Below are 26,406 nucleotides of genomic sequence, written 5' to 3'. Positions count from 1 at the left end.
CACAGTGGTCTGTTTCATGCTCCCAGGACACCATCACGGTTTAATGCTTCAACAAACTGACATCAGCCTCATAGCAACGCCTGCACATCCACCACATAAACACACACCAATTCACAGCAGCACGCTGCCTTTAAACTGCTGAGGATTAATTATGAGACAGACAATCAATCAATCAAATGTATTTATAAAGCCCTTCTTACATCAGTTGATGTCACAAAGTGCTGTACAGAAACCCAGCCTAAAACCCCCAAAAGCAAGCAATGGAGGTGTAGAAGCACGGTGGCTAGGAAAAACAGCCACACACTCGCACATGCTCACACACACACACACGCACACACGCACGCACGCACGCACGCACACACACACACACACAGTCTTTTTTAACTAATCATGTGGGGACACACAATTGATTTCCATTAAAAATCCTGTTTTCCTTAAACCTTACCCTAACCCTTACCCTAAACCTAACCCTTAACCCTAAACCTAACTCTAACCCTTACCCTAAACCTAACCCTTAACCCTAAACCTAACTCTAACCCTTACCCTAAACCTAACTCTAAACCTTACCCTAACCCTAACCCTAAACCTAACCCTTAACCCTAAACCTAACTCTAACCCTTACCCTAAACCTAACCCTAACCCTAAACCTTACCCTAACCCTTACCCTAAACCTAACCCTAACCCTAAACCTAACCCTAACCCTTACCCTAAACCTAACCCTAACCCTAAACCTTACCCTAACCCTTACCCTAAACCTAACCCTAACCCTAAACCTAACCCTAACCCTTACCCTAACCCTAAAATTAATCTAACCTTAACTCCAAAACCTAACCTAAAACCCTGACACAACCCTAGACCCTGACCCAACCCCTAACCCAAATGCTAACCCCAAACCTCCTACAAATAGCCTTTTTCCTTGTGGGGACTAACTAAATGTCCCGAGTTGGTCAAAATTATTGGGGGGACTTGTGATCCCACAAGTATAGTTAAACATGCCCACTTGTGTAGGCCAACACACACACAGACACACACACACACACACACGCACACACGCACACACGCACACACACACACACACACACACACACACACACACACACACACACACACACACACACACACACACACACACACACACACACACACACACACACACACACACACACACACACACACACACACACATCAATGCACAGCTCACAGACTTTCAACTGCTGAAGGATTCAGACAGAGACACTAGGGCGATTCCACTCCAGCTGTTTTTCAGAATTACATGGCGATTCTCATTTAGGAACTTCATTGGGGGAAAGGATGTTTAACATGCTTTTACATATGCATCACATTTTTGAGGGGGAAAATCACGATGAAAGTCGCCATTTTAGGCCCTTTTAATAACGATACATGTAAGACCCTATGATCTGTGAACTGTACACTATACAGACAATATCTTGGTGTCAATATACTCTCTGTTTTGTGCACTAAAATATGGAGTATGTCCAGATTCTGAAATAAAAAATGCCACATTAATTCATTCAACATTAAAGATATTAAAGCTGCGATATGTAACTTGTTGGGCGACCCAACAAAATTCACATAGAAATGTGTGTTATAGATCTGTTTTTCTCATTGAAAGCAAGTCTAAGAAGCGATAAATCTGTTCTATGTGCGATATTTCTATGCGTCCCATTCTTAAGTTTCGTTTTTTCGTTTTTTCGTTTTGTTTTGAACACCAACATCAAACAGCTGAAAATACAATCTTTTTTGTTATGGAAAATAGATTTCACAGCGGTTTAGATGGTACAATGATTATCTACACTATACTTGCTTGTTTTGTCACATAAACTGCAATGAGGTGAACTATTAGAATTTTAGCAACCAAAACTACCCTTTTTGGTTGAGTTTATTTTAAGACATGTTTTGAACAATACACTATACAAGTACATCACATTTCCAGAGTTGGTTCTCTACTAGTTCTGAATGTATGATACATTTTATGAGCACCATCAATCAATACAGTGAAGAGGAAATTGATTCTAAGGAAACTCCCTCTGCTGGTGATTTGCTGACTGTGCGATCCTAAATGAGGACTATGAAGACCTATAATGTCAATTTCTATGTATAAAATGTGTCATATGTGTCATATCACTAAAAGTACCAAAGAGCTCATTCTCGAAATGTGATATTCATATGGAGTTGGTCCCCCCTTTGCTGCTATAACAGCCTCAACTCTTCTGGGGAGGTTTTCCACTAGATGTTGGAACATTGCGGCAGGGTGGCCTAGTGGTTAGAGCATTGGATTAGTAACCGAAAGGTTGCAAGTTCAAATCCCCGAGCTAACAAGGTACAAAATCTGTCGTTCTGCCTCTGAACAGGCAGTTAACCCACTGTTCCTAGGCCGGCATTGAAAATAAGAATTTGTTCTTAACTGACTTGCCTAGTAAAATAAAGGTACAATTTAAAAAAAATTAAAAATAAATTGCAGCGAGGAATTGCTTCCATTCAGCCAAAAGAGCATTAATGAGGTTGGTCAATGCTGTTGGGCGATTAGGCCTGGCTCGCAGTCAGGCCTAATCCCAAAGGTGTTTGATGGAGTTGAGGTCAGGGCTTGTGCAGGCCAGTCAAGTTCTTCCACACTGATCTCGACAAACCATTTCTGTATGGACCTTGATATGTGCACAGGGTTATTGTCCAGTGTGTAAAGTTCTTAAGTAAAAATACGTTAAAGTACTACTTAAGTAGTTTTTTTTAGTATCTGTACTTTACTTTACTATTTATATTTTTTCTAACTTTTACTTTTACTTCACTACATTCCTAAACAAAATAATGTACTTTTTACTCCCTGACAGCCAAAAGTATTCATTAATGTTGAAACTCTAGGGGCGCAATTTCATTTTTGGATGAAAAACGTTCCCGTTTTAAACAAGATATTTTGTCACAAAAAGATGCTCGACTATGCATATAATTGATAGCTTTCGAAAGAAAACACTCTGACGTGTCCAGAACTGCAAAGATATTTTCTGTACGTGCCCTAGAACGTGAGCTTCAGGCAAAACCAAGATGAGACGGCATCCAGGAAATGAGCAGGATTTTTGAGGCTCTGTTTTCCATTGTTTCCTTATATGGCTGTGAATGCGAGAGGAGTAAGTCTGCCCTTTCTGTCGTTTCCCCAAGGTGTCTGCAGCATTGTGACGTATTTGTAGGCATATCATTGGAAGATTGACCATAAGAGACCACATTTACCAGGTGTCCGCCCGGTGTCCTGCGACGAAATTGGTGGGCAAAAGTCAGCTGCAAGTATTTTTCCACAGAATTCAGAGGAGAATGCAGGCTTCCACGAACAATATATCAATGAAGAGATATGTGAAAAAACACCTTGAGGATTGATTCCAAACAACGTTTGCCATGTTTCGGTCGATATTATGGAGTTAATTCGGAAAAAGTTTGACGTTGTAGGTGACTGAATTTTCAGTTCGTTTCGGTAGCCAAATGTGATGTACAAAACGGAACGATTTCTCCTACACACAGACGCTTTCAGGAAAAACTGCGCATTTGGTATGTAACTGAGAGTCTCCTCATTGAAAACATCCGAAGCTCTTCAAAGGTAAATGATTTTATTTATTTGGTTATCTGGTTTTTGTGAAAATGTTGTGTGCTAAATGCTACTCAAAATGCTAAGCTAGCTTAGCATACTCTTACACAAATTAGTCAATTGCTATGGTTCAAAAGCATATTTTGAAAATCTGAGATGACAGTGTTGTTAAGAAAAGGCTAAGCTTGAGAGCAGGCACATTATTTTCATTTTATTTGCGATTTTCAGAAATCGTTAACGTTGCGTTATGCTAATGAGCCTGAGGCTTTAGTCACGATCCCGGATCAGGGATGGGGAGATTCAAGAGGTTAAATTTTGACAGGAAAATGGTCCATTTCGCACACTTATCAAGAGAACATCCCTGGTCATCCTTAATGCCTCTGATCTGGCAGGCTCACTAAACACACTTTTACTGAAGTCATTTTCTATTAAGGTATCTTTAACTTTACTCAAGTATGACAATTGAGAACTTCATCCACCACTGGGATTATCATGCTGGAACAGGAAAGAGCCTTCCCCAAACTGTTGCCACAAAGTCGGAAGTTGCCACAAAATCGTCTAGAATGTCATTGTATGCTGTAATGTTAAGATTTCCCTTCACTGTTACTAAGGGACCCAGCCGAACCATTAAAAACAGCCCCAGACCATTATTCATCTTCCACCAAACAGTTGACACTAAGCATTCAGGCAGGTTGCATTCTCCTGGCATCTCCAAAGCCAGATTCGTCCGTCGGACTGCCAGATGGTGAACGCGTTTCTACCAACAGTGTCACCAGAAAAGCACCATCAAACCTCCTCCTCCATGCTTTACAGCGGGAACCACACATGCAGAGATGATTCATTCACCTACTCTGCATCTCACAAAGACACAGCGGTTGGAACCAAAATCTCAAAGCACAGATTTCCAATGGTCTAATGTCCATTCTTCGTGTTTCTTGGCCCAAGCAGGTATCTTATATTATTGGTGTACTTTAGTAGTGGTTTCTTTGCAGCAATGAAAGCCTGATTCAAACACTCTCCTCTGAACAGTCGATGTTGAGATGTGTCTGTTTCTTGAACTCTGTGAAGCATTTATTTGGGCAGGTAACTCTAATGAACTTATCCTCTGCAGCAGAGGTAACTCTGGGTCTTCCTTTCGTGTTGCGGTCCTCTGAGAGCCAGTTTCATCATAGCGCTGGATGGTTTTTGCGACTGCACTAAAAGAAACTTCCAAAGTTCTTGACATTTTCAGAATTGACTGACCATGTCGTAAAGTAATGATGGATTGTCATTTCTCTTTTCTTGTTTGAGCTGTTCTTGCCATAATATAGACTTGTGGTGTGTGGGCTGTGCTTTGGAAAAGTGGGTGGGTTGATATCCTGCCTGTTTGGCCCTTTCCGGGAGTATCATCGGATGGGGCCACAGTGTCTCCTGACACCTCCTGTCTCAGCCTCAGTATTTATGCTGCAATAGTTTATGTGTCGGGGGGCTAGGGTCAGTCTGTTATATCTGGAGTATTTCTCCTGTCTTATCCGGTGTCCTGTGTGAATTTAAGTATGTTCTCTCTAATTCTCTCTTTCTTTCTCTCTCTTGGAGGACCTGAGCCGAGGACCATGCCTCAGGACTACCTGGCATGATGTCTCCTTGCTGTCCCCAGTCCACCTGGCCATGCTGCTGCTCCAGTTTCAACTGTTCTTCCTGCGGCTATGGAACCCTGACCTGTTCACCGGACGTGCTACCTGTCCCAGACCGGCTGTTTTCAACTCTCTTGAGACAGCAGGAGCGGTAGAGATACTCTAAATGATTGGCTATGAAAAGCCAACTGACATTTACTCCTTACTCCTACAACTACTGTGATTATTATTATTTGAACATGCTGGTCATTTATGAACATTTGAACATCTTGGCCATGTTCTGTTATAATCTCCACCCAGCACAGCCAGAAGAGGACTGGCCACCCCTCATAGCCTGGTTCCTCTCTAGGTTTCTTCCTAGGTTTTGGCCTTTCTAGGGAGTTTTTCCTAGCCACCTGCTTCTACACCTGCATTGCTTGCTGTTTGGGGTTTTAGGCTGGGTTTCTGTACAGCACTTTTATATATCAGCTGATGTAAGAAGGGCTATATAAATACATTTGATTTGATTTTGATTTGACTTGTTATTTTTCCAAATAGGGCTATCTTCTGTATACCACCCCTACCTTATCACAACACAACTAGTTGGCTCAAACGCATTAAGGAAAGAAATTCCACATATTAACTTTTAACAAGGCACACCTGTTAATTGAAACGCATTCCAGGTGACTACCTCATAAAGCTGGTTGAGAGAATGCCAAGAGTGTGCAAAGTTGTCATCAAGGCACTAAGTGGTGGCTACCTTGAGAATCTAAAATATATTTTGATTTGTTTACCACTTTTTTGGTTACTACATGATTCCATATGGGTTATTTCTTGATTTTGATGTCTTCACTATTATTCTACAATGTAGAAAATAGTAAAAAAATAAAGAAAAACCCTGCAATGAGTAGGTGTGTCCAAACTTTTGACTGGTACTGTACATGTCAGTTGTTTTTCTCTAGGATGCCCACAGGCCTCACAACACTTGTCTTAAGGTCCCTCGGAAACAATTGGAAAAGTGAATGGAAGAACACTGCATTGTGAAAGTATTCAGACCCCTGGACTTACAGCCTTATTCTAAAATGTATTAAATAGTTTTTTTCCCTCATCAAACTATACACAATACCACATTTGCACAATTTCTACACTTCAAGCTTGGTATATTTTCTCTCATTCTTCTTTGCAGATCCTCTCAAGCTGTCAGGTTGGATGGAGAGCGTAGCTGCACAGCTATTTCACTTTTCCCCATTATGGCAAAGTGAAAACAGGTTTTTAGAATTTTTAGAAAATGTATTCAAAATAATAAACTGAAATACCTTATTTACTTAAGAACTCTGACCCTTTGCTATGAGACTCGAAATAGAGCTCAGGTGCATTCTGTTTCCATTGATCATCCTTAAGATGTTTCTACAACTTGATTGGAGTCCACTTGTGGTAAATTCAATTGATTGAACATGATTTGGAAAGGCACACACCTGTCTATATAAGATCCCACAGTTGACAGTGCATGTCAGAGCAAAAACCAAGCCATGAGGTCAGAGGAATTGTCCTTTGAGCTCCGAGACAGAATTGTCTCAAGGCACAGATCTGGGGAAGGATACCAAAACATTTCTGGAGCATTGAAAGTCCCCAAGAACAGAGTTGCTTCCATCATCCTTAAATGCAAGAAGTTTGGAACCACCAAGACTCTTCCTAGACTTGGCCACCCAGCCAAACTGAGCAATCGGGGGAGAAGGGCCTTGGTCTTTGAGGTGACCAAGAACCTGATGGTCACTCTGACGTGGCTCTAGAGATCCTCTATGGTGATGGGAGAAACTTCCAGAACGTCAACCATCTCTGCAGCCCGCCACCAATCAGGCCTTTATGGTAGAGTGGCCTGACGATAGACACTCCTCATTAAAAGGCACATGACAACCCGCTTGGAGTTTGCCAAAAGGCACCTAAAGACTCTCAGACCATGAGAAACAAGATTCTCTGGTCTGATGAAACCAAGTTTAAACTCTCTGGCCTGAATGCCAAGCGTCACGTCTGGAGGAAACCGGGCACCATCCCTACGGTGAAACATGGTGGCAGCATCATGCTGTGGAGATGTTTTTCATTGGCAGGGACTGGGAGACTAGTCAGGATCAAGGCAAATATTAATGGAGGAAGATACAGAGAGATCCTTGATTTAAACCTGCTCCAGAGAGCTCAGGACCTCAGACTAGGGTGAAGGTTCACCTTCCAACAGGACAGTGACATTAAGCACACAGCCAAAACAATGTAGGCGTGGCTTTGTGACATGTCTCTGAATGTCCTTGAGTGGCCAAACTAGAGCCTGGACTTGAACCCGATCAAACATCTCTGGAGAGACCTGAACATTTCTGTGCAGCAACACTTCCCATCCAACCTGACAGTGCTTGAGAAGATCTGCAGAGAAGAATGGGAGAAACTCCCCAAATACAGGTATGCCAAGCTTGTAGCGTCATACCCAAGAACACTTGATTCTGTAATCACTGCCAAACGTGCTTCAAAAAAGTACTGAGTAAAGGGTCTGAATACCCTATTTGCTTTGCCATTATGGGTCATTGTGTGGAGATCGATGAGGGGAAAAAACAATTTAATACATTTTAAAATAAGGCTCTAACGTAACAAAATGTGAAAAAAGTCAAGTGGTCTGAATACTTTCCCGAAGCCACTGTATATGGAGACGGTTTAGTTCCGAGAATAAGGGGTTAAATGCATGTAAAAGAAATGATCTAAAAACATTTCCTGATCTTTCTTATATCTCTAAGATGTAGGACAGATACATCAGAACAAACTTCCTTTTAATTTTTTTTGTGGAATATCTTTTGTTCAATGCGTTTGTATTGGCTAATAGCAGTGAAGCCAAAATGTTAATTTTTCATCAAATATATGTGATCTGGGGATACTTCAATGGGTCTTCAAATTCTAAATCAAACGGCTAAATGATCCTTGGTATCACTTTCTACAAACAATTCCATATAGCTTAGCCTCAAAGCACGTGGTTGTTGACTATCTCTGAGTCGTCAGCTGGTCCACAGTGTTGTGCCATTGTGGAGGGACAAAGTATCTGTCTGCATTTAACCTCTGGGCTGAGAGCAGTGTGTAAGGCAGCATATTCACAGTCACTATTAGCATGTCATTAGCCCCAGTAAGAGGTGACATTGAGCCACAAAGTGTGTGTAGTTCAAATCAAATCAAATCACATTTTATTGGTCGCATACACATGATTTGCAGGTAATGCAAGTGTATGCAAGTGTAGCAAAATGCTTTTGCTTCTTGTTCCGACAGTGCAGCAATATCTAACAAGTAATCGAACAATTCCCCAACAATTACCTAATACACACAAATCTAAAGGGATGGAATAAGAATATGGACATGTAAATATATGGCTGAGCGATGGCCGTGCAGCATAGGCAAGGTTGAATAGATGGTTTTTGGTATTTTATTACGATCCCCATCAGCTGTTGCAAAAGCAGCATCTACTCTTCCTGGGGTCCACACAAAAAATGAAACATAATACAGAATGACATAATACAGTACATCATTAGACAAGAACAGAACTACATGCATTTTTAAAAAGGCACATGAAGCCTACTGTAACGACTCTCCTCTTCTTCTGACGAGGAGTAAGAGAGGTTGGTCCAATGTGCAGCGTGGTAAGTGTCAATATATAAAACTGAACACTACAAAAATACAAAATAACAACGTGAATGAACAAACGAAAATCGAAACAGTCCCGTATGGTACAAATACAGAAACAGGAAACAATCACCCACAACTCAAAAGTGAAACCAGGCTACCTAAGTATAGTTCTCAATCAGGGACAACGATTGACAGCTGCCTCTGATTGAGAACCATACCAGGTCAAACACAGAAATTCCAAAACATAGAAAAAGGAACATAGACAACCCACCCAACTCACGCCCTGAACATACTAAAACAAAGACATAACAACAGAACTTAAGGTCAGAACGTGACACCTACAAGGTATAGTATAAGGTATGCTATGTACATATGAGATGAGTAATGTAAAATATGTTAAAATTACTAAAGTGGATTTGTTTACAGTGACTAGTGATCCATTTATTAAAGTTGCCAGCTATTTGAATCTCTATGTAGGCAGCAGCCTCTCTGAGTTAGTGAGTGCTGTTTAGCATTGTGATAGAAGCTGTTTTTCAGTCTCTTGGTTCCATCTTTGATGCACCTGTACTGACCGCGCCATCTGGATGGTAGAGGGGTGAACAGGCAATGGCTCAGGTGGTTGCTATCCTTGATGATCTTTTTGGCCTTCCTGTGACATCGGATGGTGTAGGTGTCCTGGAGGGCAGGTAGTTGGGTGATGCGTTGTGCAGACCGCACCACCCTCTGGAGAGCCTTGCGGTTGAGGGTGGTGCAGTGCCAGCATGTGATACAGCCAGACAGGATTCTCTCGATTGTACATCTGTAAAAGTTTGTCAGGGTTTTAGGTGACAAGCCAAATGTCTTCAGCCTCCTGAAGTTAAAGAGGCACTGTTGCGCCTTCTTTACCACACTGTCTGTATGGGTGGACCATTTCAGTTTGTCTGTGATATGTACGCTGAGGAACTTAAAACTTCCGCCTTCTCCACTACTCTCCCTTCAATGTGGATAGGGGGGTGCTCCCTCTGCTGAGAGGTTGTTTTCCTGACACCACACTCCGAGTGCGCTCACCTCCTCCTTGCAGGCTGTCTCTTCGTTGCTGGTAATCAAGCCCACTACTGTTGTGTCGTCTGCAAACTTGATGATTGAGTTGGAGGCGTACATGGCCACGCAGTCATGGGTGAACAGGGAGTACAGGGCTGAGCACACACTCTTCTGGGACCACAGTGTTGAGTGTCAGCGAAGTGGAGATGTTGTTTCCTACCTTCACCACCTCGGGGCGGCCCGTCAGAAGGTCCAAGACCCAATTGTACAGGGCGGGGTTGAGACCCAGGGCTTCCAGCTTAATGATGAGCTTGTAGGGTACTATGGTGTTGAATGCTGAGCTGTATGCAATGAACAGCATTCTTACATAGGTATTCCACTTGTCCAGATGGGATAGGGCAGTGTGCAGTGTGATGGCGATTGCATCATCTGTGGACCTGTTGGGGCGGTATGCAAACTGAAGTGGGTCTAGGGTGGCCAGTAAGGTGGAGGTGATATGATCCTTGACAAGTCTGTCAAAGCACTTCATGATGACAGAAGTGAGTGCTATGGGGCGGTAGTCATTTAGTTCAGTTATCATTGCCTTCTCGGGAACAGGAACAATGGAGGGCATCTTGAAGCATTTGGGGACAGCAGACTCAGATAGGGATTGATAGAATATGTCTGTAAACACACCAGCCAGCTGGTCTGCGCAAGCTCTGAGAACGTGGCTAGGGATGCCGTCTAGGCCAGCAGCCTTGCGAGGGTCAACACGTTTAAATGTCTGACTCAGGTCGGCCACGGAGAAGGGGGAGGGCCGTGATGGTGGCACTGTATTATCCTCAAAGTGGGCAAAGAAGTTGTTTAACTTGTCTGGGAGCAAGACATCGATGTCCTCGACATGGCTGGTTTTGTTTTTGTAGTCCGTGATTTCCTGTAGTCCTTGTCACATACGTCTCATGTCTGAGCCGTTGAATTGCGACTCCACTTTGTCCCTGTACCAACATTTTGCTTGTTTGATTGCCTTGCGGAGGAAATAACATCACTGTTTAAATTTTTAAATTTTAAATTTTAATTTTTTTTAATAGTCACATTTGGTACAACAACTCCAATGCACTTCCTTATAAACTCACTCACTGAGTCAGCTTATAGCTTGATGTTATTCTCTGAGGCTGCCCGGAACATTTCCCAGTTCGCGTGATCAAAACAATTTTGAAGCGTAGATTCCGATTGGTCAGACCAGCGTTGAATGGTTCTAGTCACGGGTAAATCCTGTTTGAGCTTCTGCCTATAAGACGGTATGAGCAAGATGGAGTTGTGGTCGGATTAACCAAAGGGAGGGCAATGGAGGGCCTTGTATGCTTCGCGGAAGTTAGAGTAGCAGTGATCAAGTGTATTGCCTCCACGAGTGCTGCAATCAAAATGCTGATAGAATTTAGGTAGCCTTGTTCTCAAATTTGCTTTGTTAAAATCCCCAGCAACAATAAATGCAGCCTCAGGATATATGGTTTCCAGTTTACATAGTCCAGTGAAGTTCCTTGAGGGCCATTGTGGTATCTGCTTGAGGGTGTATATACACAGCTGTGATGATAACTGACAATAATTCTCTTGGGGGATAATATGACCGGCATTTGAGTGTAAGGAATTCTAAGTCGGGTGAAAAGAAGGACTTGAGATCCTGTATGTTGCTATGATTACATCATGTGTCGTTAATCATGAAGCATACACCTCTGCCCTTCTTCTTCCCAGAGAGGTGTTTATCTCTGTCGGCGCGACATATGAAGAAGTTCGGTGGCTGAACCGACTCCGACAACATATCCCGAGAACCATGTTTCCATGAAACAGAAAATGTTACAATCTCTGATGTCTCTCTGGAAGGCAACCCTTGTTCTAATTCCATCTACCTTGTTGTCAAGAGACTGGACATTGGAGAGTAGTATACTCGGAAGCGGTGGGCGGTGTGCACGCCTACAGAGCCTGACCAGGAGGCTGCTCCATCTTCTCCATCTGCCTCTTCTGCGGCGGCGTTGTTTTGGGTCAGCTTCTGAGATTAGATCCACTCTCCTGGGTGGTGGTCTGAACAAATTATTAGCTTCGGGAAAGTTGTATTCCCAGATCGTAATGTTGGTAAATTGACGTCGCTCTTATATCCGATAGATCCTCTCGGCTGTATTTAAAAACACTTAAGATTTTCTGGGCTAACAATGTAAAAAATAATAAAAAACAAAATGCTGCATAGCTTCCTAAAGACTCGAAGCGAGCCTACCATCTCTATTGGCGCCATCTTGCTTTATGCTTCACGCCACACACACACACAAACACACACACAAGCGTGCGCAAGTGTGCATGCACACACACAAACACATATGCAAACTCAAAAGCATGCACACATATACACGCACACACACATGCTTGCACGTACACACCCACACATGCGTGCGGGAACACACCGCATCACCACCACCAAGGCTACTATCTCAGCTAGGGGGCGCTATCCTGAAATGCTGAAAACTGAATTAAACCAGACTCTCTTGATTAAAGTGACAATCAGTGAATAAAATAAGGTCTTGAAGAACGGCACAAAAACTGCAAAGACAAGGTTGCATCAAGGGTCTTTGGAATACCAGAGATGTCTCAGGGCTAAACAACATAGACCAGACACCCAATGTCAGCTTTGATGAATCAAGGTCTGAAGTCCTGTCTGTCGATCAGTTAGTTAAATGATATATGTCATCCTGTCAGTAGACAAAACAATCATTAAGCCATCATGAGGGTGATTTGAAGGAGGGGCAGGGTGTGTGTGTGTGTGTGTGTGTGTGTGTGTGTGTGTGTGTGTGTGTGTGTGTGTGTGTGTGTGTGTGTGTGTGTGTGTGTGTGTGTGTGTGTGTGTGTGTGTGTGTGTGTGTGTGTGTGTGTGTGTGTGTGTGTGTGTGTGTGTGTGGTCTAACTTTACTATCCTTACGAGCTCTAAAAGTCCTCACAAGGGTAGTAAAACCAGACAAATTCTATTGATTGGGGACATTTCGCCAGTCCCCAAAAGGAAAAGGTTATTTTAGGCTTAGGGGTAGGGTTTAATGTTAGGGTTACAATTAGGGTTAGGGTTAGAATTAGGGTAAGGGGTTACGATTAGGGTTAGGTTTAAGTTCAGTTTTAGTGGTTAGGGAAAATAGCATTTTGAATGGGAATGCATTTTTGGGGTATGTCTGTGTCTTTGTGTATGTGTGTGTGTGTCAAATCAAATCAAGTAACATTTTATTGGTCACATACACATGGTTAGATGTTAATGTGAGTGTAGCGAAATGCTTGTGCTTCTAGTTCCGACCATGTAATAATATCTCACAAGTAATCTAACAATTTCACAAAAACGACCTTATACACACGTGTAAAAGCATGAATAAGAATATGTACATATAAAAATATGGATGAGCGATGGCCGAATGGCATAGGCAAGATGCAGTAGATGATATAGAGTACAGTATATACATATGAGATGAGTAATGTAGGGTATGTAAACATTATATAAAGTGGCATTGTTTAAAGTGACTATTGATACATTTATTACATCCAATTTCTTATTATTAAATTGGCTAGAGATTTGAGTCAGTATGTTGGCAGCAGCCACTCAATGTTAGTGGTGGCTGTTTAACAGTCTGATGGCCTTGAGAAAGAATCTGTTTTTCAGTCTCTAGGTCCCAGCTTTGATGCACCTGTACTGACCTCGCCTTCTGGATGATAGCGGGGTGAACAGGCAGTGGCTCGGGTGGTTGTTGTCCTTGATGATCTTTTTGGCCTTCCTGTGACATCGGGTGGTGTAGGTGTCCTGGAGGGCAGGTAGTTTGCCCCCGGTGATGCGTTGTGTAGTCCTCACTACCCTCTGGAGAGCCTTACGGTTGTGGGCGGAGCAGTTACCGTACCAGGCGGTCATACAGCCCGACAGGATGCTCTCGATTGTGCATCTGTAAAAGTTTGTGAGTGATTTTGGTGACAAGCCAAATTTCTTCAGCCTCCTGAGGGTGTGTCTGTGTGTGTGTGTGTGTGTGTGTGTGTGTGTGTGTGTGTGTGTGTGTGTGTGTGTGTGTGTGTGTGTGTGTGTGTGTGTGTGTGTGTGTGTGTGTGTGTGTGTGTGTGTGTGTGTGTGTGTGTGTGTGTGTGTGTGTGTGTGCGTGCATACGTGCATACGTGTGAGCGGGCGGGCGCATGTGCCGTGGAATGATGCAAACAAAATAATTTCCTCCACTCACAGTAAACACAGTGGAAATCTGTGATGATTATCAGGCATGACAAGGTGCACTTTGCATGACATAAGTCTTACACAGTAGGCTAGTAACACTGTAAATACCCACTTAAGTATGATTTATTGATATGTGTTTTTACTCGGTATGTAATGGAAAGTGAAATCCATAAGAGCTCTGCTAACCCGCTGCGAATGACTAATCTGCTTATCCTATCTTCTGACGATGCCCCTTCCAATCAAAACTAAGAAGCTCGGGACTGTGTCTCAATAGTATTTACTATCTGCATTCCATTTTCTCCTTTCCTCCACAATCACTGATATGACAAAACATGACAGGTCTAAGCAACATGGTGGAAAACTATCCAGTCCCTTCACCAACCAGCTAATGAATAAGGCCAGGAGTTTCCCTGTCCCCACACCCTGATCTGACTAGGAAAAACACAAGGCCCTGATGATGACAAACAAAAATACTATGAAAGCAAAGGCACCCATTAACAGTCTTGAGATGCAGCCACCAGCTCATCGAACCACTCTTCCAACTCTCCCCTCTCTCTCCCAGAGTGAATCACAATGATGGACTGGGCGTAAGACCTTGAGCCAGTCTTAGCCAATACATTAGTCTGATCAAGCCCACAGTCCTTAAAGTCCCTCCAGGGGAAGAAAGAATGATCGGGAAGAAATGTCACAGGTCAGATGCAACATTCAGCTGTCTCATAATTGGGAGACATACTATAAATCTAAATGGTGGCTACATTACTGAGCTCTTTAATATGCCAGACCAAGATGTTATTTATGTTAGAATAGAGGGTACAGAGATAAGACTCTCTCTCTCTCTCTCTCTCTCTCTCTCTCTCTCTCTCTCTCTCTCTCTCTCTCTCTCTCTCTCTCTCTCTCTCTCTCAGACTAGAGTTATTGTTGTTTATTTACCTTTATTTCAACAGGGAAGTCATATTGAGACTGTCTTTTAGAAATGAGCCCTGTACATTTGTAAGGTCCACAGCAGCAAACAAAATAAAGAAAACACATTCTGTAACAGGAAGACAGATTTGTTCTCAACACAATGGAAACGACTTTCAGAAGACTGGCATTCATTCTGCCCATTGATTTATATGGATAATCAATTTGATTAGGACTGTCCCATTAGCACAGGGACCTCCCAAGTTTATGATGTATGGCTTAGTGACCCTGACACTTTCATCACATTTACATCCCCCTCTACTCATGTTAATACAGGTACTTTTCAATCACTTCACCATCACATTTGTGACCTGTTTCAGGAAGCTAGGTGTATGTCGCACATCACTACTTCGTAGGAGAGGCATTTGGATGTACTATGTTTTTTAAAATCAAAATTTGATTTTTTTTGTTAGAAATGCCTTCTGGAACGTGAACTTTCATGTGCCTTAATAACAAACTTGTATGCCATCTGTAAATACAAATAAAATTGTTAAATTACGAGCTTAGGTGGTTTAGCCATGGAAAAAGACAGGAAGCTTCCCGCTAGCGATGATTGGCAGAGACAATAGATGGGCTGGACATCCCGAGAGATGAGTTTGGATTTGTCTGCGATGTAGCATGCTTCTGTCTACAACATGAGCTGTCAAGTAGGTATAGATAATCCTTGCTACCGTGTCTTTTTTTAAAGATACAACGTTAGCAATGGAGAACTGCAAAAGTGTTGCTACTGCTCTCAACAACAATGCTGCTGTCACGACTTCCACCAAAGTTGGTTCCTCCCCTTGTTCGGGCGGCGTTCGGCGTCACCGGTCTTCTAGCCATCATTGATCCATTTTTCATTTTTCATTTGTTTTGTCTTTTCTTCTCACACACCTGGTTTCAATTCCATCATTATATGTATTTAATGATGTGTATTTAACACAACGCTGTTGTAACACAGTTTTTGCTCTCCTGCACCTGACTTCTCTGCCGTCAGTACGCACCCCTTACAGCTGCCCTGAATATAGCAGGCGCTATCGACAAAGATCAGTGGGAAAAAAATTGTGGACTACGTTCTACACACGGTCAGTGTGAACCGGAGTGACATGACACAACACGGGCCAAACAAGCTGTACAAACAAAATGGAAACGACACAGGACATCTTACTTACTTCTCGTCTGCCATGGAGTGTTCATCCATGTATATGGTTAAGAGTCTTGCTACATTTTCAGATATTATAAGTTTCTAATTTTGTCAGAAAGTCATTTTCATTGCAAGTGAAAATGTACTGTTAGCTAGCTTGCGAATGTTAGCTTGCTGGCTCGCTAGCTAAAATTACATGTATGATCTGTGAAGGAATATTATTCATATCTCAGAGATCCATGTGCATTGCTAGTTATAACCTAATGTTAGCTAGCTAGCTAACATTGAACTTATTTGTTTAGTTTTAGCTACCTGCAGTTTCATACTAGATAATTTAATGTATGGTGGCAAGCTATGACAATCTGTTTGTATTAATACTGTTTGGGTTGGGATTAAGGTTCATTGTTTAGCTAGCAAGCTGGTTACAACTTACATTTTATTTTAAATAATTTGTGTTTACCAGAGACAGTAACGTGAAGAACAACATGACCTGCACCAAATTCAGATTAGTACAGGGATCATCAACTAGATTCAGACTCGGGGGCCAGAATATAATTACAAATAATTTGTAGACTGCAAATGGACCGCAAGAAGCCCAAACAGATATAATGTTTGACAAAAACATAATAATTTCAAACCAAGTTTACATTTGGATATAATCACATGTTTCTCTCTATTATGCGTGGGAATATTTGGGAACAGATTCCTTAAATTAAAATCACTTGGAGCTGATTTCCTGGTCTTTTTAGTCAAATGTGTCCAACAATAAAAAATATTAAAATTTAAAAAAAATTGTGGGAGGGCTCAGAAAACTTGGGAGGTATATAAAACCACCCACGGGCCAAATTCGGCCTGTGGGCCATCAATTGGGGATCCCTGGATTAGGATATCAGCCAAGGACTAAATATCATTTATTTTCAAGAGGGTGTGAATGATGCTGAATAGGTGTAGAGCTCAAAAGTAGGGTTACAAGTTTATCAACTTTCAAAGCAGAATTACTTTCTCATGATTCCTCAACTGCAATGTATAAAATAGCATTTTGTAGCTCTACTTTTATCCAATGTAAAAAAACACAATTTCCGATTTTGCAACATAAGACCGAATCGAGGTTGTCTGTCACATTTTAGCAATCGCATGACTTGTTTTTGTAATCACATCACCACTCATTCTTGCAATCACAATCACATAGTGATTCACCTTAGCATTAGGCTATGGATTAAGCATAGTGGTAAAGACGTCTTTGGCGAAAAAAGTGCTTGAACACATAGTAGTATGGGAAGAAAGCACATACTGTACTATTACTTCTATAATACTAATACTACTGTAAACTATGGGTATCAGTGTATACTGTATGTGCCAATAGCCTACAATATTATTGCAATTGTCCTGCGTTGCCTCTTGAATATACAGTACTGTATCTGTAGTAGCTTGAACAGTGTTGCATTAAAACACCTTTTTTTTTTTACCTTTAACTAGGCAAGTCAGTTAAGAACAAATTCTTATTTTCAATGACGGCCTAGGAACAGTGGGTTAACTGCCTGTTCAGGGGCAGAACGACAGATTTGTACCTTGTCAGCTCGGGTGTTTGAACTTGCAACCTTCCGGTTACTAGTTCAATGCTCTAACCACTAGGGTACCCTGCCGACCCATTGACAGAATTGACAGTTGACAGAACAGTGAGTCACTCAAGTCTCCTGCACCTTACTGATGTAAAGTGCCATCTTGCATGGCCATTCTTCTGCCCTTATATCATTGTAAATTGGCATTTTATTTATTTATTTAACCTTTATTTAACGAGGCAAGTCAGTTAAGAACAAATTCTTCTTTACAATGGCCTACCCCGGCCAAACCCGGATGACGCTGGGCCAATTGTGCGCCGCCCTATTGTACTCCTAATCACGGCCGGCTGTGATACAGCCTGGATTCAAACCAGAGTGTCTCTAGTGAGACCTCTAGCACTGAGATTCAGTGCCTTAGACCGTTGCACCACTCGGGAGCCCCCAATGGTAGTAAATAGTGGGTCTGTACATGAACAAATGTATTGCTCCCTCCAGTAGCTGACTATAGTAAACTCAGCAGAAAAATAAATGTCCTCTCACTGTCAACTGCCTTTATTTTCAGCAAACTTAACATGTGTAAGTATTTGTATGAACATAGCCAGATTCAACAACTGAGACATAAACTGAACAAGTTCCACAGACATGTGACTAACAGAAATTGAATAATGTGTCCCTGAACAAAGGGGGGGGGTCAAAATCAAAAGTAACAGTATCTGGTGTGGCCACCAGCTGCATTAAGTACTGCAGTGCATCTCTTCCTTGTGGACTGCACCAGATTTGCCAGTTCTTGCTGTGAGATGTTACCCCACTCTTCCACCAAGGCACCTGCAAGTTCTCAGACATTTCTGGGGGGAATGGCCCTTGTCCTCACCCTCTGATACAACAGGTCCCAGACGTGCTCAATGGGATTGAGATCCGGGATCGTCGCTGGCCATGGCAGAACACTGACATTCCTGTCTGGCAGGAAATCACACACAGAACAAGCAGTATGGCTGGTGGCATTGTCATTCTGGAGGGTCATGTCAGGATGAGCCTGCAGGAAGGGTACTACATGAGGGAGGAGGATGTCTTCCCTGTAACGCACAGCGTTGAGATTGCCTGCAATGACAACAAGCTCAGATGCTGTGACACACCGCCCCAGACCATGAAGGACCCTCCACCTCCAAATCGATCCTGCTCCAGAGTACAGGCGTCAGTGTAACGCTCATTCCTTTGACGATATACGTGAATCCGACCATCACCCCTGGTGAGACAAAACCGCGACTCGTCAGTGAAGAGCACTTTTTGCCAGTCCTGTCTGGCAAAAAGTGGGTTTGTGCCCAGAGGCGACATTGTTGCCGGTGATATCTGGTGAGGACCTGCCTTACAACAGGCCTACAAGCCCTCAGTCCAGCCTCTCTCAGCCTATTGTGGACAGTCTGAGCACTGATGGAGGGATTGTACCTGTACCTGTCCCGCAGGTGTGATGTTCGGATGTACCGATTCTGTGCAGGTGTTGTGTGGTCTGCCACTGCGAGGATGATCAGCTGTCCGCCCTGTCTCCCTGTAGCGCTGTCTTCGGTGCCTCACAGTATGGACATTGCAATTTATTGCCCTGGCCACATCTGCAGTTCTCATGCCTCCTTGCAGCACACAGATGAGCAGGGACCCTGGACATCTTTCTTTTGGTGTTTTCAGAGTCAGTAGAAAGGCCTCTCTAGTGTCCTAAGTTTTCATAACTGTGACCTTAATTGCCTACCGTCTGTAAGCTGTTAGTATCTTAATGACCGTTCCACAGGTGCATGTTCATTAATTGTTTATGGTTCATTGAACAAGCATGGGAAAGAGTGTTTAAACCCTTTACAATAAAGAGATGTGAAGTTATTTGGATTTTTAAGAATTATCTTTAAAAGACAGGGTCCTGAAAAAGGGACTTTTCTTTTTTTGCTGAGTTTATATACAAGCTCTCACAGTTGGACAAATTTGACTTCAGATTCTGACATTTATCCACATTTCTCCTAAAGTCAAATTTTGAAGTTACTCCAAACGTCAAATTTCGAAGTTGTTTTTGACACCCTGAGTAGCCAGGGTTGAGCCTCCTGGCAAGGCGCCTCACGGCTGGTTTAATGTAGGCTTTAATTACGAAAGGTTAAGTTAAGGGTTATGGTTTGGGATAGGTTTAAAATAAGTTTAGACATTAAATTAAGGTTTAAGGTTTGGGATAGGTTTAAATTAAGTTTAGGCATTACGTTAAGGGTCAAGGTTTGGGATAGAGTTAAATTAAGGTAAGGCATTAAGTTAAGGGTTAAGTTTTGGGATAGGTTTAAATTAAGTTTAGGCATTAAGTTAAGGGTCAAGGTTTGGGATAGGGTTAAATTAAGTTTAGGCATTACGTTAAGGTTTGGGATAGGGTTAAAATAAAATAAACAAATATCTAGCACTGGGATTAAACCTGTGACCCTCGGAGACAGAGCTCAGTGCTTACCCATGCATACTTGATGGTAATAGTGCTCACCGTTGCCCCTACAGGAGGGTTTTGAAGACATCTCTCGATGTCTTCGGGACCTGGCTGGCCTATATACTGTAACTATGTGATTGCTTTCTCACTGTGCTGGAGTGTGGACTGGGAACCAGCATTGTGTGGTAACTAACCCAACAAGATCTCATAGTTCCCCTTCAAAATGTAATGTATTATGGATGAACCTAAATTTCTGCGTGGTTCCAGGGTTAAAACAGAAACAACTCAAAGGGTTAAGATGAGGTATTAATTCTGAGTGGTTAAGGTTAGGTATTAATTACGAGTGGTTAAGGTTAGGTATTAATTACGAGTGGTTAAGGTTAGGTATTAATTACGAGTGGTTAAGGTTAGGTATTAATTACGAGTGGTTAAGATTAGGTATTAATTACGAGTTGTTAAGGTTAGGTATTAATTACGAGTGGTTAAGGTTAGGTATTAATTACGAGTGGTTAAGATTAGGTATTAATTATGAGTGGTTAAGGTTAGGTATTAGTTACGGGTGGTTAAGGTTAGGTATTAATTGCGAGTGGTTAAGGTTAGGTATTAAATACGAGTGGTTAAGGTTAGGTATTAATTACGAGTGGTTAAGGTTAGGTATTAATTACGAGTGGTTAAGGTTAGGTATTAATTACGAGTGGTTAAGGTTAGGTATTAAATACGAGTGGTTAAGGTTAGGTATTAATTACGAGTGGTTAAGGTTAGGTATTAATTACGAGTGGTTAAGGTTAGGTATTAATTACGAGTGGTTAAGGTTAGGTATTAATTACGAGTGGTTAAGGTTAGGTATTAATTACGAGTGGTTAAGGTTAGGTATTAATTACGAGTGGTTAAGATTAGGTATTAATTACGAGTGGTTAAGATTAGGTATTAATTATGAGTGGTTAAGGTTAGGTATTAAATACGAGTTGTTAAGGTTAGGTATTAATTACGAGTTGTTAAGGTTAGGTATTAATTACGAGTTGTTAAGGTTAGGGCTACGGTTTTGGGAAGGCTTAGTCTTACTACGGCAGGCGAAATCAGGGACACACAGAGTGTTTCTTGGTAGTCTTAAACAAATCTACTTTGTAACAACAGTATACACCTACCAATACCATATCATATATAGAGTTGAAATCTATTCAATTTTGAGTTTGTAGAAGACTGAAATATAACAAAACCGTTTAAAAAGTATGTGTTTATGAATTAAAAAATTATGAATTGACCTCCCGGGTGGCGCAGTGGCCTAGGGCTGCAGCGCCAGCTGTGCCACCAGAGACTCTGGGTTCGCGCCCAGGCTCTGTCGCAGCCGGCTGCAACCTGGAGGTCCATGGGGCGACGCACGATTGGCCTAGCTTTGTCCGGGTTAGGGAGGGTTTGGTCGGTAGGGATATCCTTGTCTCATCGCACACTAGCGACTCCTTTGGCGGGCCAGGTGCAGCGCACGCTAACCAGGTTGCCAGGTGCATGGTGTTTCCTCCGACACATTGGTGCGGCTGGCTTCTGGGTTGGATGCACGCTGTGTTAAGAAGCAGTGCGGCTTGGTTGGGTTGTGTTTCGGAGGACGCATGGCTTTCAACCTTCGTCTCTCCCGAGCCCGTATGGGAGTTGTAGCGATGAGACAAGATAGTAACTACTAACAATTGGATACCACGAAATTGGGGAGAAAAGGGGGTAAAATAAAAAAATATGAATAATATGAATAACATTCCACCCAAGAGCCCACTAGAGGGCGATATGGTCAATTGATTGCAGTAAAGGGCTACAACAAAATTATTAAAACAACGGCAATTTTCTATCAACTATCATCATGTAGTCTCAAGGCTTGCTAAAGCATTGTGAACTGTGGTGGCTCAGTGGTCTGAGCATCACAAGTTTGCATCCAGTGCCCAGTTTATTTCTAGTGATCAGGCTGAACTAACCACCATGGGTGCATCCCAAATGGCACCTTATTCCCTATATAGTACACTACGTTTGACCAGCATGGTGAATTCCTGGGAAGGCAGACATATAATCAGCTGAATTCTCATTTGTAACCGTTTCTATGAAAAGAGCTGGAAGAACACAGTCAGTGTGTGTGAGTGCTTGGGGTGGGGGGATAATGTGTATGAGTGTACACGCCTGTGTGCAGTATCACCTTTGCATGGTTATGCTGGTAAAGTGATCATCTGGCTAGCAGGAGTTTCTAGTGAATGACCAGGGAGAGAATGAGAGAATGAGAGAATGAGAGAGAGAGAGAGAGAGAGAGAGAGAGATGAAATGAGAGAGAGAGAGAGGGAGAGAGAGAGATGAAAATGAGAGAGAGAGAGAGAGAGAGAGAGAGAGATGAAAATGAGAGAGAGAGAGAGAGAGAGATGAAAATGAGAGAGAGAGAGAGAGAGAGAGAGATGAAAATGAGAGAGAGAGAGATGAAAATGAGAGAGAGAGCACGCAAGAGAGAGAGGTGTGGGGGGGGGGGGTGGCGGTCTGAGGTTTCACTGCAAGGATAATTATTAGACTGGTGGAAAGGCAGAGCAGCGTGGGACACTCAGACATGAAGGATATGCATGATCACTACTGGCTATAAGTAGCCTAGACACTGATGACACAGATAAAAAGTCAATAATCCAAGGTTCCACTTGAAAGTGAGATGTTCTGTTTCACTACAAAATATTTTGAGTAGGCTTGTAAAGGACCAGATATGGCATGATTGATATAGCCTACAGTATATATATATATATATATATATATATATATATATATATATATATATATATATATATATATATATATATATATATATATATATGTATATATATATATATATTGTGGTTCAGCATTACTTGTCACCCCCTCAGAAACTGTAGGCTATATTAAACATGCCATATCTGGTCCTTTATATATATATATATATATATATATATAACAAAACCAAAAAAAACAATATATTAATAACATTCCACCCATATATAGATCAGTTGAACCTGAAAACCTAAGTAGTCTAGTATATTTGCAGGGAAAGCAGAGTTTGGGGTGCTGCAAAGAACATGTTATTGGAACATACTTTTAATCTGATCTGACTACTTACAAGCCTACCTATCTTATTATCCGAACTGTAAACAATCTACAGTTGCTTAGCCTATTATCAAGGGCTCAGGTGTCACAGTAACCATCTATTTCATACACAAATAAAGTTATGATCTCCATGGACGCAAAGTAAATTCGATGCACAAAGCAGCATTATAGTGATAGACACAGTACCCTACCTGATATTTCTGATTGAGGCACTCCGTTCAGACTGAATCCCTTGCCATTGTAGAACTGTCGGATATCCGAACAACTCTGAGCTTTTCCGCTCCCCATATCCCCGAATCCCGGGACCGTCAGTGCGCAAATCAACAGAGCCATAAACACGGGGAAATCCATCCTACACTATTACCGTCACACGGCCAAGTTCAAATCCGAAAGGGGGGTGTAGTTTGATTGAGCTAAGTCCTAAAGAACGGGATTCATCTACTGCCAGCCGTTTGTCCAAACTCCTCTTTTACGTTGGGCTTCGCTACTGTCGCTCTCCTGTTGGTTCGCTGCGCCCCGTTTCTGCGCAGTGCTGCACGGGAAGCGTGTGTGTGTGTGTGTGTGGAGGGGAGAGCAGTTCTTCGCAGGGCACCTCGAGGGGCTTTTTGGTTTCAATGTAGATACATCAACCACTGTATCAATTTCACAAAATGTATCTGCACCTCTGGGAAGACAATTCGGTAAACACTGTGCAGTCACCTGAGGAAAGGCAATATAAACACATTTAGAAGACAAATCATGAATCTACAAAATTCCAGGAAATTAACAGGTGAACATTAACGAAAAAGAACGTCTCTGTATGGTATTACCGGAGATGGCAGCTGTCAGCAGATGAGTGAGTGGTAAAACGGCGGTAAAGGTAATGATGCTCTCCCAGCGCTGCTACTCGGTCGAATGAGGAGGAGGCAGAGAGAGAGAGAGAGAGAGCCAGAGAGAGAGAAGGGGGTGGACATAGTGTAAGAGACAAGAACAAATGGGCAAAGAGAGAAAGAGAAAGATGAGAGAGAGAGGCTATAGCTGTTCCTTTAGACACAAATCTCACTCACCTGTCTAGTCTAATTTAGTTAATTAGATATGTAAATTTTGTTTTTAGGGATGTTTACACAGTATACGATCTTTTGAATGATTTAACGCATCACTGAAAATACCTTATCAGCTACCGTGGACATGTGGACTTACCCATACCTTATTTCTAAAGGAATGTGTACAATGTGGCTTGACAGCTTGAAGGCCTCAGGTGTCACAGGTGGATCAGCAGCTGCCCTCAGGTACCAGTCCAACAATCATCAGCTAGCGTCCGTGTGCAGGCGCCTATCTGTGTCATCACTCCTCAAGGTGCAATTACAGACTGGGAGCATGCTGCTACCTGCCCAAACACTGTCTATCTGTTCTGTACCCTTCTGACTGTCTCCCTTGTCTTTGCTGTGTGTGTGTGTGTGTGTGTGTGTGTGTGTGTGTGTGTGTGTGTGTGTGTGTGTGTGTGTGTGTGTGTGTGTGTGTGTGTGTGTGTGTGTGTGTGTGTGTGTGTGTGTGTGTGTGTGTGTGTGTGTGTGTGTGTGTGTGTGTGTGTGTGTGTGTGTTGTGTATATTCACCTGACAGAAGAGTTGTGCATTTGGGTTTCACAGATTTGTACTTTTTTCCAACCCTCATGCTCTCTCCCGCTCTCTCTCTCTCTCTCTCTCTCTCTCTCTCTCTCTCTCTCTCTCTCTCTCTCTCTCTCTCTCTCTCCCTCTCCCTCATTCTTTCACTCTCTCCCTATTTCCATCTCTCTCTCTCTCTCCTCTCTTTATGCACATCTCTAGGCAGCATATCCCTTTGTGTGGTTATGTACTGTAAGTGTGGTGTCCTTGTATTTTATGGGCTATGGATTCCTACGCATTTGAGCGAATGTGTCCGTGACAGAGCGTCCCACTGGTTTTCTCACCAGCCCGCTGTGTATTCACACACTTCAGTTCTTTAACTGTCCTTCGTTCCTCTCACACCTTCCTCTCTAAAGCCTGTCTGTACTCAAGCAACCCTGCATCCCTTTCTGGGTTTGATCTTTTTGAACAAATTCAATGTCAGTGCAGGACTACATACAAAATGCACCTCTACTGACTTACTGGCACAAAACCGTAATGTGACGCATACTGTATAGTGGTGTGTATGTCTCTCATTGAACGTGAAGATGGTTTTCCTTGTTTGATCTCAAAATTCCTGATGGAGATGTGTCATCATGTCATTGAAGTTTTCTATTCTGAAAACTGGCCCTCGCTCAGAGAGGGAGAGAGAGAGGAAGAGGAGGGGACAAGAGACAGAGGAAGGGGGGCCAGATAAAGAGGAGTAGGGACAAAAGAGAGAGGGAGGGAGGGTAGAGGAAGAAAGATGGAGACTAAGGGAAGGACGGAAAGATTGAGAGAGGGTGAGTGAGGTAGAGAGAGAGAGAAAGAGAACGAGAGAGAAAGAAAAGTGTGCAATACGCCATAAATGGTCATATCCGTCCTGCTTCATGCATCTATTTGTAACCACACAACATTGTTTATGAATGCATACTGTCACTCTATTCTTATTAGCTGTACCATGTGACTAGATCACTCCTAGCATTAGCTACGGTCCTCTCACGTATCACACAGTGCACCCTCAACTACATAGACACACCCACTCGCTCACACCCTCTCTTATCACACATAATAGTTATTCTTAGTAGAAATGAATAGCGGATATTTTACAACATTGCTACAGTACTGTATTATGAACTGTTCTGCATTCTTGTGGCTAATTGTATTGTTATACTTTAGTAGCGCAGTTAGATGTTGTGTGTCAAAAGGGCGCGGCCTTACAGACTCCTCCTCCTACCACATGCAGTAGACAGAGAAGAATGTGAAGTTCTTTCTTTTTCCCTTTCCCTCACTTTTGTACATCCCTGCATGCATGTGTGTGAGGGTCTGTGTATATTTCAACACACGTGGCTCTATGTTGGCCCTTGGTTGTGGTATATAAGGGTAGCCTGATGGGGAAGCTCTCCGGTGTCTGGTATGGAGATTATTAACGCGGGCTAAAGCCACAACGCCGCCATTTTGTCTGCAGGCTCCACAATTTAAGTTTTATTGGGCCTGACCATGAAAGCTTTCCTAACGAGTAGCAGGCTGCAGGAAGTATGTGTGTGTGTGTGTGTGTTTGGTTTGAGGGAGAGGTGAG

The 26,406-nt window shown here is 42.5% G+C and overlaps 1 protein-coding gene across 1 annotated transcript in view; it reads right to left on the bottom strand.

Moving 5' to 3' along the window:
- Nucleotides 1-24,117, bottom strand: part of LOC135558632 (glypican-1-like) — a 144,011-nt gene extending 119,894 nt beyond the window's left edge. The window contains exons 1-2 of the mRNA XM_064992581.1: nt 24,038-24,117; nt 23,420-23,927 (exon numbers count right to left, since the gene is read on the bottom strand). Coding sequence (XP_064848653.1) covers nt 23,420-23,579 — 160 coding nt within the window. The 5' untranslated portion in view covers nt 23,580-23,927; nt 24,038-24,117. The remainder of the gene's footprint in view (nt 1-23,419; nt 23,928-24,037) is intronic.
- Between the last annotated feature and the right edge of the window lie 2,289 nt (nt 24,118-26,406).

This window comes from Oncorhynchus masou, chromosome 17 (assembly GCF_036934945.1).
Source record: "Oncorhynchus masou masou isolate Uvic2021 chromosome 17, UVic_Omas_1.1, whole genome shotgun sequence".
Taxonomy (NCBI): Eukaryota; Metazoa; Chordata; class Actinopteri; order Salmoniformes; family Salmonidae; genus Oncorhynchus; species Oncorhynchus masou.
The sequence above is the reverse complement of the archived record's forward strand: the minus strand, read 5'-3'. Positions and strand labels throughout refer to the sequence as shown.